At 45.3% G+C, this 16,677-nt stretch overlaps 1 protein-coding gene across 1 annotated transcript in view; it reads right to left on the minus strand.

Moving 5' to 3' along the window:
• Nucleotides 1-14,266, minus strand: part of UST (uronyl 2-sulfotransferase) — a 299,167-nt gene extending 284,901 nt beyond the window's left edge. Inside the window, exon 1 of the mRNA XM_082730337.1 lies at nucleotides 11,341-14,266. Within this exon, the coding sequence (XP_082586463.1) occupies nucleotides 11,341-11,587 (247 nt within the window). The 5' untranslated portion in view covers nucleotides 11,588-14,266. The remainder of the gene's footprint in view (nucleotides 1-11,340) is intronic.
• Nucleotides 14,267-16,677: the final 2,411 nt, after the last annotated feature.

Genomic DNA, 16,677 nt, shown 5'->3' on the forward strand with positions numbered 1-16,677 from the left:
AAGTAGGCTTGCGAGCAGAGGCAGTTGGAAGTTTCCTTAGTTCTACAGGCCAGCGAAGGGCTCCAGAGACAGAGGCAAGTGGTTAAGGTACTTAAGAGAATGGAGGCCATTTTGTCTTCTCATACACTTACTGGCCCTCTGTGTTTCCTTGTCTCTGAACTGCCTGCTCATATTCTTTGCCCATTTATCTCATGAATTATTTCTCCTTTCAATTGATTTATTGAACATTTACATAGCTACATATTAATCCCATTTCCTAGAGAAACATCTGTCCCCAGTCTGGGTCTTCTGCCTTATTTAAAGGGTACCATTGTTCAGAAGGTTCTACTTTTACAGTCTTTTATTTTTTTCCTTTGTTGTTTGCACTGTCTATGTCTGAAGGTGACTTCAGATGAGGAACTACTGAGATCTACATCTATTTTTCTGGACAATATTTCTGTGAGGGGAATGACAGTCATCTTCTTATCCTCAATCCTCTGAAAGATGATACAGTCCAATAGACTATTCCGTGTAGCTTCCAGAAGAACTAGCAGAAGCAGACGGAAGTAGCTCGCCACATCATAACGTGCTCCCTTGGCCATTGGAGCTATCCACAGTGGAACAGGATGGCCGGTAGCTGGCAGCAGAGAGAGGCTGTGAGACCCTACTTCAAAAAACAGAACATACTTATTCCTACCCATTTTCCTTCTTTCTTTCTCTCACATTGTTAGACTCTGAATGCTGGAAAGACATGTCTTCCTCTGCTTTCTCTCTCTGACTTTCTAGGGGCACTCTGTTTCCCACAATTTCTGCAACAAGATTCTCCCAGTATTGTCTAGATAAGCTGTTGCAGCTTGGTGACATTGGGGGAGTGGTGCCAATTTTAATGAAGACAAAGCAACAAAAACAACAACGAAACAGAAAGCTATGATTAAGACTTTGAAAATAATGGCCTAAAAAGTTTTTGTGTCTTCTACTTGCTTTAGTCACTAGATTCCTACAATCATTTAAATAAGCATTTGGTACCAAAGGAAAGAGCCTTACGATTTTAGTTGCTGCAGTTAAATGGGTTCTTATCTCTTTGAACACATGATTTTAAGAGTAGGCAGGACTTGAGGTGTCTGGGTGGCTCGGTGGGTTAAGTGTCAGACTCAATTTCAGTTCAGATCATGATCTCGTGGTCATGAGATGGAACCTGGCATTGGGCTTTGCGCTCATCGCAGAGTCTGCTTGTCCCACTCCCTCTGCTCCTCCTGCTGTGCAGTCTTTCACTCCCTCACTCTCTCCTCTCTCTACATATAAAATAAACAAATAAATAAAAATCCTTAAAAAAAATAAAAAGAGTAGGCAGAACCTTAGACAACACCTCCTTCAGTGATTCTAAAAAGAAAAGAGGCAGCATCTCCTGGGGCTACATATAAAAATCACCTAGAGACTCTCTTTGAAGAACCCCAAATCCACCCCTATTTTCCCATTCCTGGCCACTGGGTCATAGTCTTAGATGGACCATCAAGTCCATATGGAAACCCTACAGCTGATGGGGGTCAAAGCAGGAAGCTCCACGTTGGAATTGCAAGGTCACGGTTTTCCTAAACAAAATTTAACTTTCTATTAAATAATGTAAAATCACCTTTGCTTTCAGCTTCTCCAGGACATGAGTGACCAGCTACAGCAGAAAGAGTGATGGCCTGTGGATCTCACACATGTCAGCACCCAGGGAAGGCAGGGAAGGTCCAGGCAACAGGAAGAAACAGAATATGCAAAACAGAGGCAAGTTCACCAGCCTCCCGTCAAAGACAGGATCCGTGACTCCGTGACTCAGGTCCACTGCTCTAGTCCTGACCTCCAACAGAAGGGAAGCAGGAACAGAGAAAAGCAAGCGGCCGTACTGCGGGACCTGGTAGTTCCGTCTTAAGTGAGAGAAGTTCTCACAGCTGTCACAGTGTCAGCCTGGCATTCTGATTGCTTGATAGGGCACGAGTTACAGACCCTGTCCTCAAACAGCGGGCCATCCCAGAGCATCGGCTGCACCATACCCCCTCTGCACAACTATTTTTATTTGATAAATGTGGGGTTGGGGGGAAAAAGATAAATGTGGATAAGTTCAAAGCATGCTGTGCACAGAATGTGTTCTTTCAAGACTGTTTCCAGGAAGCAACAGAGAGAAGAAGTTGGAAGGTTGGTGTGTGTATAATTAATGGGGCAAATGACTGGGACTGGCCAGCTGTTGAAATGCCCTCACCAATTTGAGGGCGCGGGTGACGAGATAAGCCACAAGAACTCTAGTTTAGTACATTCATAGTTCTCAGTTAGGATGGGTCTGCACGTTCCAGCAGGATGGGTTTGCATGGGTGTGCGTCCCCGTGCATGGATGCATTCATGCCAGAAGGAAAGGGAGCCTGAGAAAAGCAAAGGAGCAAGTGAAAAAATGGACATTTGTTGAATCCGAATGCCAGGCCCTGGGTTAGATATTTATCCTATAAAACAACACTTATCAAGCCCATCGTATAGCTCAACACACCTGAAGTTCAGAGAAGTTAAGACAATTGCCCAAGTTCTCCCAGGTAAGTAGTAGCACAGGAATTCACATCAAAATCTCTGCTCTAAAGCCTCTGTTCTTCCTGATGTCTGATGCTTCTGGCCCACAGGCCTTCCATGAATATTTGTTGAATGACTGAACAAAATAATTTATGTGTTTCAGAACACTATCTTTTTTATTGTCATCAAGACTATGAAAGTCATACTCACCGAGCTAGGGGAAAAAAAAAAAAAAAATCAGTGGTGTTTCCAGAAATGCAGTAGGGCTAAATATAAAATAATTACTTAAATCACCCACCAATGAGTGAAGTAACAATTGCTTAATCAAAGCCTCGACTTAAGGGGATATTAATACCCTTCCTCAAACAAGGGTCAATGGGTTTGTGCACCGGGCCCTAATTTTATTTTGTCCTAATTTGCCCTTCTCAGTTTAAATCCATTTGCTCAGGACTTCAAAAACCATGTCATCTTTTGGTCTCATCTCCTTAAAGACAAAAAGTCATGCTGGCAATGGACTAGCTAATTTAATACAAATCACTAGGTAAGGAAGACACTGTCTTAGAGAGAGAAATAACCCATCTGCAAGCTCCTGAAACAACTGGTCAGGGTTTGGGAAAACGACAAGAAACAAGAAGTCTGCTTTCTAGTCATATGCAGCCAAAGCTCTAGACTGAGCTCAGATATTCTTGATTATACAGGAAGAACTCTGTAAATGTAATTCCAAATCTCCACAGGTAAAAGGCGGACAATTATCCCCATGCACAGAGGAAATCTTTACAGAACTCTATGTCATAGTGGCTTTAATATCTTTGCTTGGAACATATGCTTCAAACAGCCAAGAAGAGAAGAGACAGGAAGAGACAGGCCGTAGACATCACCTGAGCTTAAGTCTTTCCTGGCACTCCTCCTCATGTTCTCTACTTAAAATAGAGACCAAACGAAACAGGATGTGGAACCTTCACGAAGAACAGTCTGCTCAGCAAATATACGGAATCCATAGATAGTTCCTGAGGGTCTGTGTGGAGCACCCAGGAGAGGTGTTAGAGTAGAGATGGAAGGTATTGGAGAAGCTTCCTCCTTCCAAGGAGCTTGCCTACAAACTATCAAAACACAAGGTAGACTATCACAACTTCAGACATGACCATGAACTAATGACGGGAGTTCAGAGATCATCATTGGAATGTGGACTTCCTAAACCATCAGCAGAGGGGCTGTTGCAGAAGTGTAGCCACATAATGAGACCAGAAAAATAAGGCAGGGTCTGTCTCTGGGAAATTACAGACAACATTAAACAGCTGTCTGGTTCCCAGGTCACTTTCAATAGGAGAGTGTTACACACTATGCAAATTGAGCCTCTGCCAAGCACATAGAATTGACTGTACCTATTCTAAAGCTTCTCATTTTGATAACACATATTTTTAAAACATACTAAAAACATCTAACACTTTTAGGAAAAGCAACTAGTATTTCTTTCTAAAATCCGTAAGTTAATTTACTAAAGAGAAACACACATAATCCTGTTCCTATATATGTGTCCTCTATGTTGTAGCACAGTGTGAATAAGAAATGAACTGAATATGACTTCTAATTTTATGAGAATGTCCAAGATCTCCTTGGGAGCCTTGTAGTACTTGTATAATGGACATGAAGTACCCAAATGTTTTCCCCTACTGAGCTTATCAGCTCCATTACAGTGAGCAAATATAGGACAAAATACATCTATTGTACTATAATCTGCTGTTCAAAATTAGCTAAACACATACTTCACATATAAGTCACAGTAATCTTTGTGACATCTATAAAATGGGTTGGTGCCAGCTCCACATAAAGTTTCATACATGACAGCTAAACGTAGACAACCAAAATGTTTCTGATTCAAAGTGATCCATGATGGTAAACAAGACCCCCCAAAATTCTTTTGAAGAGATCCTTGGTTTTGGTTAATTGTTAGGAATTTATTTAGAATGTACTAAATACCCAGACAGTGTTCTTAGCACTTTGAAGGTGACTAAAGAATGAAACTGTTTTGCCCCTTGAGAATTTACACACCTATAATAGAGAACAATCCATAACAGTATTGGGTTTCAGCCAGTACCATCTTTTGCAACTTCAAAATAAGTAGCAGAATTATATATTTGACAAGGGTCTAGTATCCAGAATATATAAAGAACCCTTAACACTCAAAAACACAGCCCAATTCAAAAATGGATGAAGGGGGTTGCCGGGGTGGCAAAGCAATGGACCCTTGGTTTTGGCTCAGGTCATGATCTTCATCACGAGATCAAGCCCCACATCGGGCTCCACACTCAGTATAGAGCCCGCTTGAGATTTTCTCTCCTCCTGTCTCAGCCCCTCCTCCATGTACACTCTTGCTCTCTAAAATACATCTTAAAAAAAAAAAAAAGTGGGCAAAGGATGTGAATACACATTTTTCCAAAGAAGATATACAACGGCCAATAAATACATGAAAAGATGCTCAACATCACTCATCATTAGGCAAATGCAAAACAAAAGCACAATGAAATACCATGTCACAACCATTAAGGGTAATGATAATCAAAATAATGAAAAATAACAAGTGTTGATGGGAATGCAGAAAAACTCAAACTCTCGGGGTGCCTGGGTGGTTCAGTGGGTTAAAGCCTCGGGGTGCCTGGGTGGTTCAGTGGGTTAAAGCCTCTGCCTTCGGCTCAGGTCATGATCTCAGGGTCCTGGGATCGAGCCCTGCGTCGGGCTCTCTGCTCAGCGGGGAGCCTGCTTCCCTCCTCTCTCTGCCTGACTCTCTGCCTACTGGGGATCTCTGTCAAATAAATAAATAACATTTTTAAAACAAAAAACAACTCAAACTCTCATACACTGCTGGTGGGGTTTACAATGGTGCAGCCTCTGTGAAAAACAGCTTGGTGGTTCCTCAATAAATGAAATATAGAATTACCATACAACCTAGTGATCCACTTCCAAGTATATACCCCAAGGAACAGAAAATAGGTCTTTAAGCTAAAAAACCTGTCCACAAATATTCATAGAAGATAGAAACAACCCAAATGTCCATCAACCTATAATGGATAAACAAAATGTGGTCTATCCCGTGGACTATTATTCTGCCATTAACAGGACTGAAGTTGGGATACATGCTAGAACATGAATGAACTACAACAACAATAAGCCAAGCAAAAGAAGCCAATCACAAAGGCCACATATTGTATGGTTTTATCTCTAGGAGATGTCCAGAACCAGCCAATCTATAGAGACAGACTGTAGATGAGAGTTGACTTAGGGCTGAGGAGATGGAGGAACAGGTGACAGCCAAACGGTGCGGGGTTTCTCTTTGTGCTGATGAAAATTCTTTAACATCAACTATAGGAATGGTTGCATTTGCCTATGCATATACTAAAAACTATCAAAAACTATCAAACTTTTAAGAACTTTAAATGTCTGAATTGTGTGATTTCTAAATCATACATTAAGAAAACTTTTAACAATGAAAAGTAATACCAAAATGGGCTTCATTTGGAATTTTCTTACCCAACAGTCTCTACATTTTTTAAAATTTTTTGGTGGAATAGTTGTGCTTGGGTCTCCACTTCTAATAAATGAAAGGGTTTATGGTGATCATCGCTGCAAGCTGAGTTTCTAAAACAAAAATCAATACAGGTAAGACATTTCTTTGTGGTCCAGTCTAAACACCTTTCAAAATAGAAACACAAGCAAAAGCAGAAAGAGCAAGGGATAACTTCTCACAATTCAAGCAGCCATGCTCTGTCAAATAAGATGCCTTTTCACTGTCCATCACTGCTCCCCTTCAGGACAGCTGCAGAGCAAACTACAGTGTCTGTCCCTGAACTACCCTCGGGGGAAGCAGAAGATACTGTTTCTTCTGGGACCCAACAAGCTTGACCACTTTCCTCCTGGTTTCTCAAACACAAAGCCAACTAGTGTTTTAAACCTGGATTGATGACAGGGAATTTGAGGAAAGATAGTATCCAGATAATACATATTTATACAGACTTTTAAACAATTCATACTAAGACTAGTCTACATCAAAAATAGTTGACAAGGCAGAATGCTTTTTGCCATTCATGCCATGTGTTTACAGAACAGTCTGCCATAGCTGAATTCCATTTTCTGTCCTTCCTCTAATACAGGGCTACTGTGTCCCCAGCCAACACTATAGGACACATTTGCAGCTATGAACAAGAATGCCATTTTCTTTTTATGTCAACAATTTCTATTGATCACATCACATTTAATCCATTCATTTCCTACATTGCTGTCTGGGGCCCAGAGCAGCTATATTTAAACCATGCCTGATGTGCAGAAGAAAAATTAAATTTGACTTTTAAGGTTGAAAGAAATGATTTTGTAATGGATCTGGGTCTCTATTTTTCACATTTTCTTTAAATTCGTTTAAACCTGGAGAACTTCAAATTCGATGAAGTTCCGTCTCTTTCTCTCTCGTTTTTTGACTGGAAATTGCCAGGCTCATATAGAATATATATAAAGATTGACAATTCTGAAAACTGAAATAGAAGTAGTGTATCTCCCTTTAAAGTAGTATAATTTAAAAAATGGAAAGGAAAGCATGTCAATTTGAGATCGACCCAACAGATTCAGTTCCCATAAAGGCTAAATGCCATATCCAAAGCTTGATGGTAAATCATTAGTTTGCCAGTTGTAGAAGATGGGTAGTAAGCCATCTGGCTTTATTCAGTTTACATCAGGGTAACGAGTGTTATTCCAAGTTTCTGGTATTTCCACAGCTCATAAGTAATGAGACTACCGGCAGAGGCTATATCATAACCTAATTTCTGGGGGAGATTTTACTTGATTTTTATTTGTTTTCCATAGCAAATCAAGGTCTGAATGCCACTTCAAAAAGGCAAAGAATTTCACTGAATTAGAAAAACAATGGTCCCCAAGCTTAAGGATAGCCATTTGCCAAACCCACGCATTTTACCCCACTGTATGTGTTTGTTCTCCCTGGACCCATTTCAAGGAGGTAAAAAATCAAGACCACAGTTATTCCTGCAAAATCCACCCTGCTCCCAACTTACTTTGATTTTTTCAAATCCGTTGCCGCAGAAAGTACCTTTAAGGAGAACACACTTTGCCCATTCCCAAACAAACGAGAAAACAAGAACTGTTTGACCCAGCTTCTGTGGGAAGAGAAAGCATCATCAGTGCCTCCTTTCCCTTTCCTTCCCCAATATTCCTTCTGGTTGCCAGCTTCACTCCATTCCACGTATCTCCTAACCTCCAAGAGTTTAAATCAGCTGGAGCTGCAGCTGTTGGCTGGTCCTTCCCTTGAAACAATGGGGCTTAAGCAGCAAAGCAGATGCATTTTTAAAGTTGATCTGTAAAAAATAAAACCATGCACATCGCCTCTCTTGTACCTCCCTTCTTTCACTCAACTATATAGGAGGCATTCTAAAAGGAAAGCTTTGCCCTGGAACAATGGTTCTCCAACTTCAGACTGCATGAGAGTCACCTGGAAGACTTGCTTAAATACAGACGGCTGGGTCCTGGGCCCAGACTCTTTTTCATTCTGTTGGTCTGGAATGAGCCCCGAGAATCTGCATTTGCAACAAGTTTCCAGGTGATTGCTGCTGGTCCAGGGACCACACACTGAAAACTACTAGCCTAGACAAAGAACAACCTGCTAAAGGAAGACAGAAAGTTCAGGAATTTAAGATTGTAATTGACCGCACCCCCCCTCCCAGGTGTGTGGCTCTGGGAGAGCTGAGTTCGCTGGTACAGGGAAATTAATACAGGAACGCGGAGTTAAGAGCAGACAGACCAGCTGCTTGACTTATTTTCCTTCTCTGATGGCCCTTCAAGATACTCATATTAAAAGTATCAAAGAAAGTGAAATTATGCAAATACATAATGAGATTATTTTTAGCCAGTCAGCTCTTCAGATTCCCCTCTCATTTTGGCTGCTTGTAGTTATGCAATAGGTGCTCAAAGCAGACAGATTGGGGTTCAAGTCCTGCCTTACCGGCTGTGTGTCCTTCAGCAAGTCTGTGAATCTCTGTGTTCTCATTTCTCTCACACTAAAAATGGTGTTGGTAACAACAGTCGAAGCTTACTGTAATATTGGTATGTGGCTACAATTTCACTCTGCATGTGTGTTTACTGGAACATACACAATGAATGTTAGCTTTTATCATGAATGGTCCTATCTTCTGGATTTGCTGTGAGAATATTCAATATGTTAAATATCATATGACCTATTTGATACAATAAGTTCAGTTTATTGTCATAAATATCAAGTAGCTACTATTTGGAGTTGTATTATATTATTTAAGTATATTAAAATAAGTTCCTGTCAAGAAAATTTTTTGCTATAAATATTTCAATTTGGAAAATTTTGACTTTATATGAACTTACATTTAAGGAAAATAGTTGTCTCCAAAATTGCCTAACTCAGGAAATTGAGAGGATATGTTTACTAACCACGAATTTTGTTTTGACAGACACTAAAATAATAGAATGGAGGAAACAAGGGGTAAGTATTCTGCAGACACCTTGGCCTTATATTATTAAGGGTATATTTTAGACCCTCTCGACCACAAGCACACTTTCGCCCCCAAATCATTATATTTATGTAACAAAACAACAGGGAGCAAATTTGGCTAAGGTGTCTTATTTTCAGTTCACAGTGATATCATTTTTTTCACCCATCATGTCAGTCAGAAACTTGATGATGAGTTAGTAGAAGCAGGAGCCTTGTTTGCCCCATAAGTTCTTCCCAGTTCCCTGAGTGAATGCATCCTTCTAGTAACTGAGCCCCCAAATTTATCAGGTCTCATTTTTTGAAATATAAGATGAAAGCACTCAATTCTGGGAACAACAGACTCTGGCTCAATTTTCAAAAGGTTAACATGCTGGATAGTTCAGTTTCTTGATTTTGCCCATGGTATAGCCTTTGTTCTTTCTACCTCTCAGGACTTCCAGCCCCTGAGAAGGGATCAGAAACACATCATTTCAGGACCTGGGTGGAGGTCTGAGGTACAACCTAGTCCAGCCCCTAACTTTACTAATGAAAAAGCTAAGGCCCAGGAAGTTTGAGTGCCCTGCCTAAAGCCAAGTGCTCTTGAGGACACTAAAAACAGATACCTTCATTCCCCATCCACTGTTTTTCCTGCCTCAATGGCCTCCACATTTTGCTTAAGGGGAATTTCAACAAAGAATTCATCATCAGATTTTATAGACCCCTGGACTTCAAAAACAGTTCCCAATGCCAGTTAATGCTGAGATGTTGTTAACTCTTAAAAAAGGAAAGAAAGAAAAAGGAAGGAAAAAAAGTTAGCTTTGGAGCACTAGCAGGTGTCTCAATCTAAGAAGCTACAGAGACTCCAAAATCCAGAACTCAGGGAGAGAAGAGATTTGATTCCCTAATAAAAGTGCATATTATCCCAAATCCTCTAAGAAACCAGATGCTAAGGATTGTGCTTTGGAAATCTGCTTGGACAATATTTTCCGTAAAGCATCTTTAAAAACCATAGCTCTCCGAAGTTTCTACTGAAACCTTTAAAATATGAGCTTCTCTACATGGAAGGAACATGATTTTACCTGCTTTTATATATCAAAACGCTCCCGACACAGCCGGCTAGCTAGACCTGTGGCTTCTGCGACTGGGGGTGAGGGGGGCTTTGAGGTGAAGTGTGGCAGCCTCCAGCCAACTGGAGTCTTTCGGCCCGATATGGTCCAGCGCTTCGGAGGCTTCCCTTTGCACACCGGCTCCCGGCAGGCAGATGCCGGATGTTTGCCCGGTGGCTCAGGTTCATCACCTCGGACCTTTGCGAGGAGCTGGCGGCTCCCCTGCCTCCCCCCCCGCCCCCCCCCACACCCCGCCCCTGCAAAACCTCTTCTGGCCACGACGGGTGAGAGATTTGCAGCCTCCCTGGGTCTGGGCGCGCGCCAGCCGCGGTCCAGGGACCTGGGCTTGCGCTTGCCTGGCTCTGGCACCGCCCTCCCCGCACCTCAGAGCTGCGGGTCACGCCCTCTCTCTGCAGCCGCTCTTTTCTCCCCGGGTGCAACCCCTTCCTCACCTCTGCTAAAAATAGGCGGCCTCGCTTTTAAGAAACCAAGCGCAAGCCCTCCCCTCCCCCCCCCCCAAAAGTTCTGACTTGAAAAACACATGCAGCGCAGAGGTTCTTCAGGTCAAAGTAGGCGACACTGCCAGCCAGGCTGACCCGCGCCCTCGGATAGCCCCGGACCGCCCCCTCCCTGGGCGCGGCGGCTCCCCGCGTCCCCCTCGCTGTTGCCGAAAGACAAGCCAGCCCAGGGTCAGCACGGAGCCCGAAAACTGCCTCTGGGCCACTGAGCTGACAAGCAGGAGGGGGACTCGCGGGGAGGAACTGGCAGAAGCAAGCGGGGTGAGGAGCGAACCCCAACCCCCGCACGACCCGGAGTGCTCACGGGACTGAGGACGACCGTCACTGACCATGCCCCGAGCCCGGGGGCGGGGGTGCTTTCCCCTCTCCGCTCCCCACATCTCCGGGCCAGAAAACACACACTCGTACACACCCACAAACACACACGCCTGCACTCCGCCCCAGACCGAGAGGCAGAGGCGGGGAAGGTATGCGGTGCCCAGTCCGGGGTACCTGCCCCGCGCGCCACCCAGGCAGCGCCTCCGCCTCGGGGCAGAGAGACCGACGCGCGGGAGAAAGCCGGCACCCGGGAGTCCCACTTGGGGAGGCTCGGGGCGCCGGCGGGCGGTCGCAGCGCCACAAGTCCCCGGCGTCCCTCTACCCACCCCACCCCCCGCACAAGTTCGCGCGGCCGGCGCCGCCCTCGCCCGCCCCCCTTCCTTACCCAAATACTGCCGCAGGTCGAGCAGGAAGCGAGGGGGTCCGCCGCTGAGCTGATAGAAGAGGGAGCCCAGGCAGAAGACCAGCAGGGTGGCCATGCAGAAGCCGTAGTCCCGGAGGGAGAAGCGCAGGAAAGGCAGCAGGGAGACCCGGCGCTTCCAGCTGCCCAGGCCTGGAGGGGCGCCCCCCAGAGGGGCCCCATGGGGCCAGGGATCCGCGCCGCCGCCGGGATGCTGCTGCTTCTTCTTCATCGCCTGCTCCGCCGCCTCGCACAGCCTGCCCGTGCCAGGAAAAGGTCACCCATCCGCCTGCGAGGAGGAGAGCCCGGCCGCCCGGCTGCACATGGGAAGGGCCGCGCGGAGGGCAGCCCGGGTGGGGGCGGGGAGGGGCCGAAGTTGCCGGGCTCAGGAGACTTTCCTCGGCATGGTCCCCGCCGCCGCGGCCCGAGCGGCCGAGGTGCCCGGCCCCGGCTCGGCCCGCGCCCGCTAGCGCCCCCGCGCCCCGCGCCCAGCAGCGCCTCGGGCTCGCTCGCGGCCGCCGGGGCTCGCCTCCAGCGCCAGCGTGGACCCCCCCGGCTTTGTGTCTGTCGGTCTCGGCGGGTTTTGTCCCGGTTCAGACTCCTCTAAAAGACGGCAGGGAGGAACAGGAGGCGGACACCAGCCCCTCGCTCCACCTCCTTGACAGGAGTTTTCCTTCTTCCCCTCCCCTTTCCCTCTCCGGCTCTCCGCAGTCCTCTCTCCTCCCTCTTCCCTCCCTCTCCGCGCTCGGGTCTCCGGGTTTCTCCCGGGTGTCACGTTACTGCCTCTGACCGAGAGACGAAGGGGAGGGGGGCGATTATTCGCAACTAGGAAGAAAGTTTCTGGGTGTTTTTCTCCTCCCTTGCTCTACAATCTGGCCTCAGTTTCTGCGCCACCAGCGACCTCTTGGGGGCCCCGCTCACTTCCCTCTTGTAAACAGTCCTCAGGCAGGAAGAAGCACGACTTCTTTAACTGTATCTGTATTTTTTATTTTTTATTTTTTTTTCATTTCAGAAACTTGATTCTCCTTCTGTATCCTGAGCGGCTACAAAAAGCCAGTAAAAGGTACTTGGGTATATATTACAGGCTTCACTGAGATGGTCAAAGAGCAAGTGGAGTGAATTAAAATTAAACATGCCCCATGGGGCCAGGCTCAGCGCCCCGACTCCTGGAAGAGAAAGGGAAGAGGACGCTCTCTTCTTGCTCACCCTGACTCTTCAGCTACTCCTCCAGAGAGCTGCTCCTCCCCGTAGCAACCAGAGAGGCAAGACTCAAGGAGGTCCTTCCTCTAGCAGAGATGAAGGGGAAGAGCCCTTACATACCCCATTTCCCTTCATTCCATGGGAAGCCTCTGGGCCTGAAAGAAAACCCCCCAAGGTAGAAAGACGGCATCCCACACAGATCTGGCAACCGGAGGTGGGCGATGCACGAAAGGGCTGCTCTCATCAGCCACACTTTCAGTAAGAATCATTTGTTGCTGTATAGAGAAGCTGCACCACCTGAGGCTAAAGTGACTTGCCCAAGGACACAGAGCTCCTAGGAATTGGGTTGGCAGTCACACTCATCATATCTGTCCCACCCTCAAGCCCACTATCCTAACCACTGCACTGCACTATCGCCCAGCCAGGATCCTTTTCCCATAATTTGCACAGCGATTGCAGGAAAAGATATAGCTCACTGAGCCCAGGCCGCCTTGAGAAACGGACACCTTGAGTTTTGGTGCCCTCATCTCTGGCTCCTCTCTCATTCCAATAGCAGAGGACCAGTGGCAAGGAAGAATCAGCAGCCAGGACCTCTATGAAGACTGTTTTCCTGAAAACCTTTTTAAAGGTGGGTATCTGAAAACGTTTCCGTGGAAAATTGGGGAATAGGATCCTAAAAGCAAGAGTTTATAATCTAAGAGTAATGGAATTTAACTGTAATCCATACGTACCTGTCGCTCCTGCTCTGAAACAATGAAGACACATAGATCATAAGCTGGAGAGAGTTAGAGATGAGGTGGGTCGTCACACACACATACACACACACACACACACACACACACACTCTACTTCCCAGTTCTCTGTCTTAGCCCACTTCCTCAGGGATCAGACGGCTGCTTTGGGATCCCAAGGGAAGGAAAATCCCTTTATTCTGTCACCAAAAATCCTGAATAGACTCTTAATGGTTTGTTTCACATTTATTCTGTAAATCAGAGATTTATTTGGATTAATATGCACATTTGAGAAATGTGAATGCCCCCGAGAGAATTGAGGCAATCAGTCATTGCCCATTAATGCAAATTACTTTAATCACCACACTGAGTAGCCCAGAATAGGCTCTCAATTAATAATTTTTGCGTTAATGAAGAGGGACCAAGGGGTGGGAAAGCAAAGCAATGTTGATGACGTTTCAGAGACCACCTTTGACAAATCAGACCTGTACCTGTGGCCTATCCCTGTGAGATGAATGTTTTTCATTAGATGTACCGTGCAAGGTCCTGCGTGCTTGCAAGGCCTGCCCAGGGTCTAGAGACTTCTCTCCCGGAACAATTTGGGAAAGCTTCCAGTTCTTTCCCCTCAGCAAAGGAATGTGAGCAAGAGTGAGATTATAACAGGGAGACGAGGCAGGAAGAAAGGAAATAAACAGCTGTAAAAGTAAGTAAATATGGGAAAAAGTGTGTTTTTTCAATTGTGAAAAAGTTATGAGGCAAGGACAAGGGGATGAGGCCCAGCTTTGAAGAAACACACTGTGACATGAAGTTAGAAAGAAAAAAAAAAAACAGGTCAGTTTTTAAAAGATTGCGTTAATGGACTAATCACCTTTAAAAACTCAGGAAGGAAAAAAATAAAAATAAAAATTCAAGAAGGGAAAGAAACCAAGAAACAAAGAAGTTCCACATGGGAAAAAATGCCTGGTATTTTGGGGGGTAAAACTTTGGGGGTAAAACTTTGCTCTTTGAAGTCCTTTAAATGTCCCATTAAAACAAAACCAAAAAAATAAAATAAAATAAATTTATCTGAAGTACTTATACTGATGAATGGTATCTTTATTCAAGCCTTTTATAAATCAACTCGTTATAGGAATTTGTGAACCATTGTTATTCTTAGTCTTATAGTTAATATACTTTAACACCTTGACCTCCATTCAGTACCTTGGACTTCTCCATCCCTTCTCTCTTCAATGACTTTTTCTTTCTCTCATCTGAACCCCTCATTTTCAACAATAGCCCCCTCCAACCATCAGTTCCTGTCCTTCTGCTTAGCTCCTGGAGTGTCCACACTCTGGCCATTTCTCGGCCTTTTCAGGAGCCCTCAACTTTTCCATCCATCATTCGGCTTGTGTGTTCACTTGCTTCCTTCTCCAATTTTGATTCCTGATCCTTCCTTGTGATCCCCAACCTGCAGACACCCCTTTGTTCATTCCCTACATCCTTTCATTTTGTATGGTCCGTACTTGCCTGGCAAAACCCTGTGAGACCCAACGGTGCCACCAGACTGGACTACAGGAAGACATACAGTGTGGGTAATCACTTCGCTTTAAATTAGCCCAAATGTCCAGCGAAGCTCACTCATTGCTACCCAGCAAACCCACAATCTAAAATGACTGCTTCACCCTTCTGTCTCTCTCCTCCCATCTCCACCCTCTACCTCCATCCCTTCAGTCTTGGCTGATGACCTGGCCTCATGCTTTATTGAGAAAATGGAAGCATTGGACAGCAGTGCCTCCATTTTTCCACCAGTGTACGGCCCATGCTTTCTATCTGCCATCCCATCTCACTGTGTCTCTCCCTGCTTCTAGCAAGGTCAACTCGTCACTGCTCTGGACTCTTGATTGCGCCCTAGCCCAGCCCCACACCTCCACATGCTCTCTTTCCAGCCTTCTGCCTCTCTGTAATTAATGACACTATCAAGACACTTGACACAAAACCTGGAAGTCTTCCTTACTTCTTCTCCTCCCCTCACTCCCATGTCTCATCCATCTGCAAATCGTAAATGTTCTACCTTCAAAAACATAACAAGAATCTGACTTCCTGTGCTACATCTCTGGTCCACCAGCTCTGTCACCTGGAGCATTGCCGTGGGCTCTGGTATCAGTTATATTCAGGTTCAGCTGGGTTGAACTAAAAAAAATCCCAAATAACAATGGCTTGAACAACATGGGGGTGCATTTCTCCCTGTGAAAAGAGTCCAGAAATAGGCAGGGCAGAGCGGGTGAGGCATCTCCATGCTCTCATCAGGGAGCTGTGGGAGTTTTCTGTTCCACCATCCTCATTTTAAATGTCACCTGAGGATTCAAGATGGCCACTGAAGCACCAGCCCTTATGTTTATGTTCCCGGCTGGCAACAGGAGGAAGCAAAAGAAGAAAAAGACCTCCTCCCAACCGAGTATGTTGTTTTTAAACACTGTTCCAAAAATGCTACCCATCATCTTCTTATAGTTCTTTGGCCAGAACGTAGCCACAAGACTATGGTCCAGTTCTAAGGGAGATCCAAGAAACAGATTTCAGCTGGGCACACAGCCGCCACCAAATAATCAGGGTTCTGGTACTAAAATAGGAAAGGACAGGTGGCAATTAAATGGCCACCAGAAGTTCCTGCCTTTCCGCCTTCCTGCTCCCAACCTCTCGCTTTCTATTCACCGTCCTCACAACAGCCAGAATGTCACTCCTCTGCTCTAAACTTGCCCATGGCTCCCACAACACAGAGAGGAAAAGCCCAAGTCATTCCCGTACCCTTTGCAATCTGGCCCCATTGTCTCTCTGACCTCATCTCCTATCACTTCTCCCAGCGCATCCTGCCCCATCGTTGTTCGCCAAACAAAACTTGCTCCTCTATCTGGGCCTTTCCATTTGTGGACCTGTCTAGAAAGTTCTTTCCCCAGATCTATACGTGGCTTGCCCTTTACCTTCCTTCCAGTCTCTGTCCAGCTCTACCTTATCAAACCAGACTTCCCTAACTGCCCCATATATAATGTGCACACACACCGACATTCCTTATTCCTTTCACCTCCTTTTATTTTCTTCATAGAATTTACCATAATCTGAAATGCTGGTATTTTTCATTTGGTGTCTATCTCCCTTCCCTGGAAAATAAATATCCTGATTTTGTCTCATTCATTAACTGTTCTTTTCCCAGAACCTAGGCTAGTGCTGACACTGGCTCTTCACTCAATAAATATTTGTTGACAGAAAAGTTAGCTTCTAATATGAAGGAATTGAATGAGGTTCATTGAGTCAAATCTCATTATTCCGTGGCTGGCCAGTTGGGGATTAGAGGTAGGGGGAATGGAGGGCAGGTCTGTATAGTGCTAGAACATCCAAGTAATCACCAAAGGAAATGTTT

This window comes from Mustela nivalis (assembly GCF_964662115.1).
Source record: "Mustela nivalis genome assembly, chromosome: 5".
In the NCBI taxonomy this organism is placed as follows: Eukaryota; Metazoa; Chordata; class Mammalia; order Carnivora; family Mustelidae; genus Mustela; species Mustela nivalis.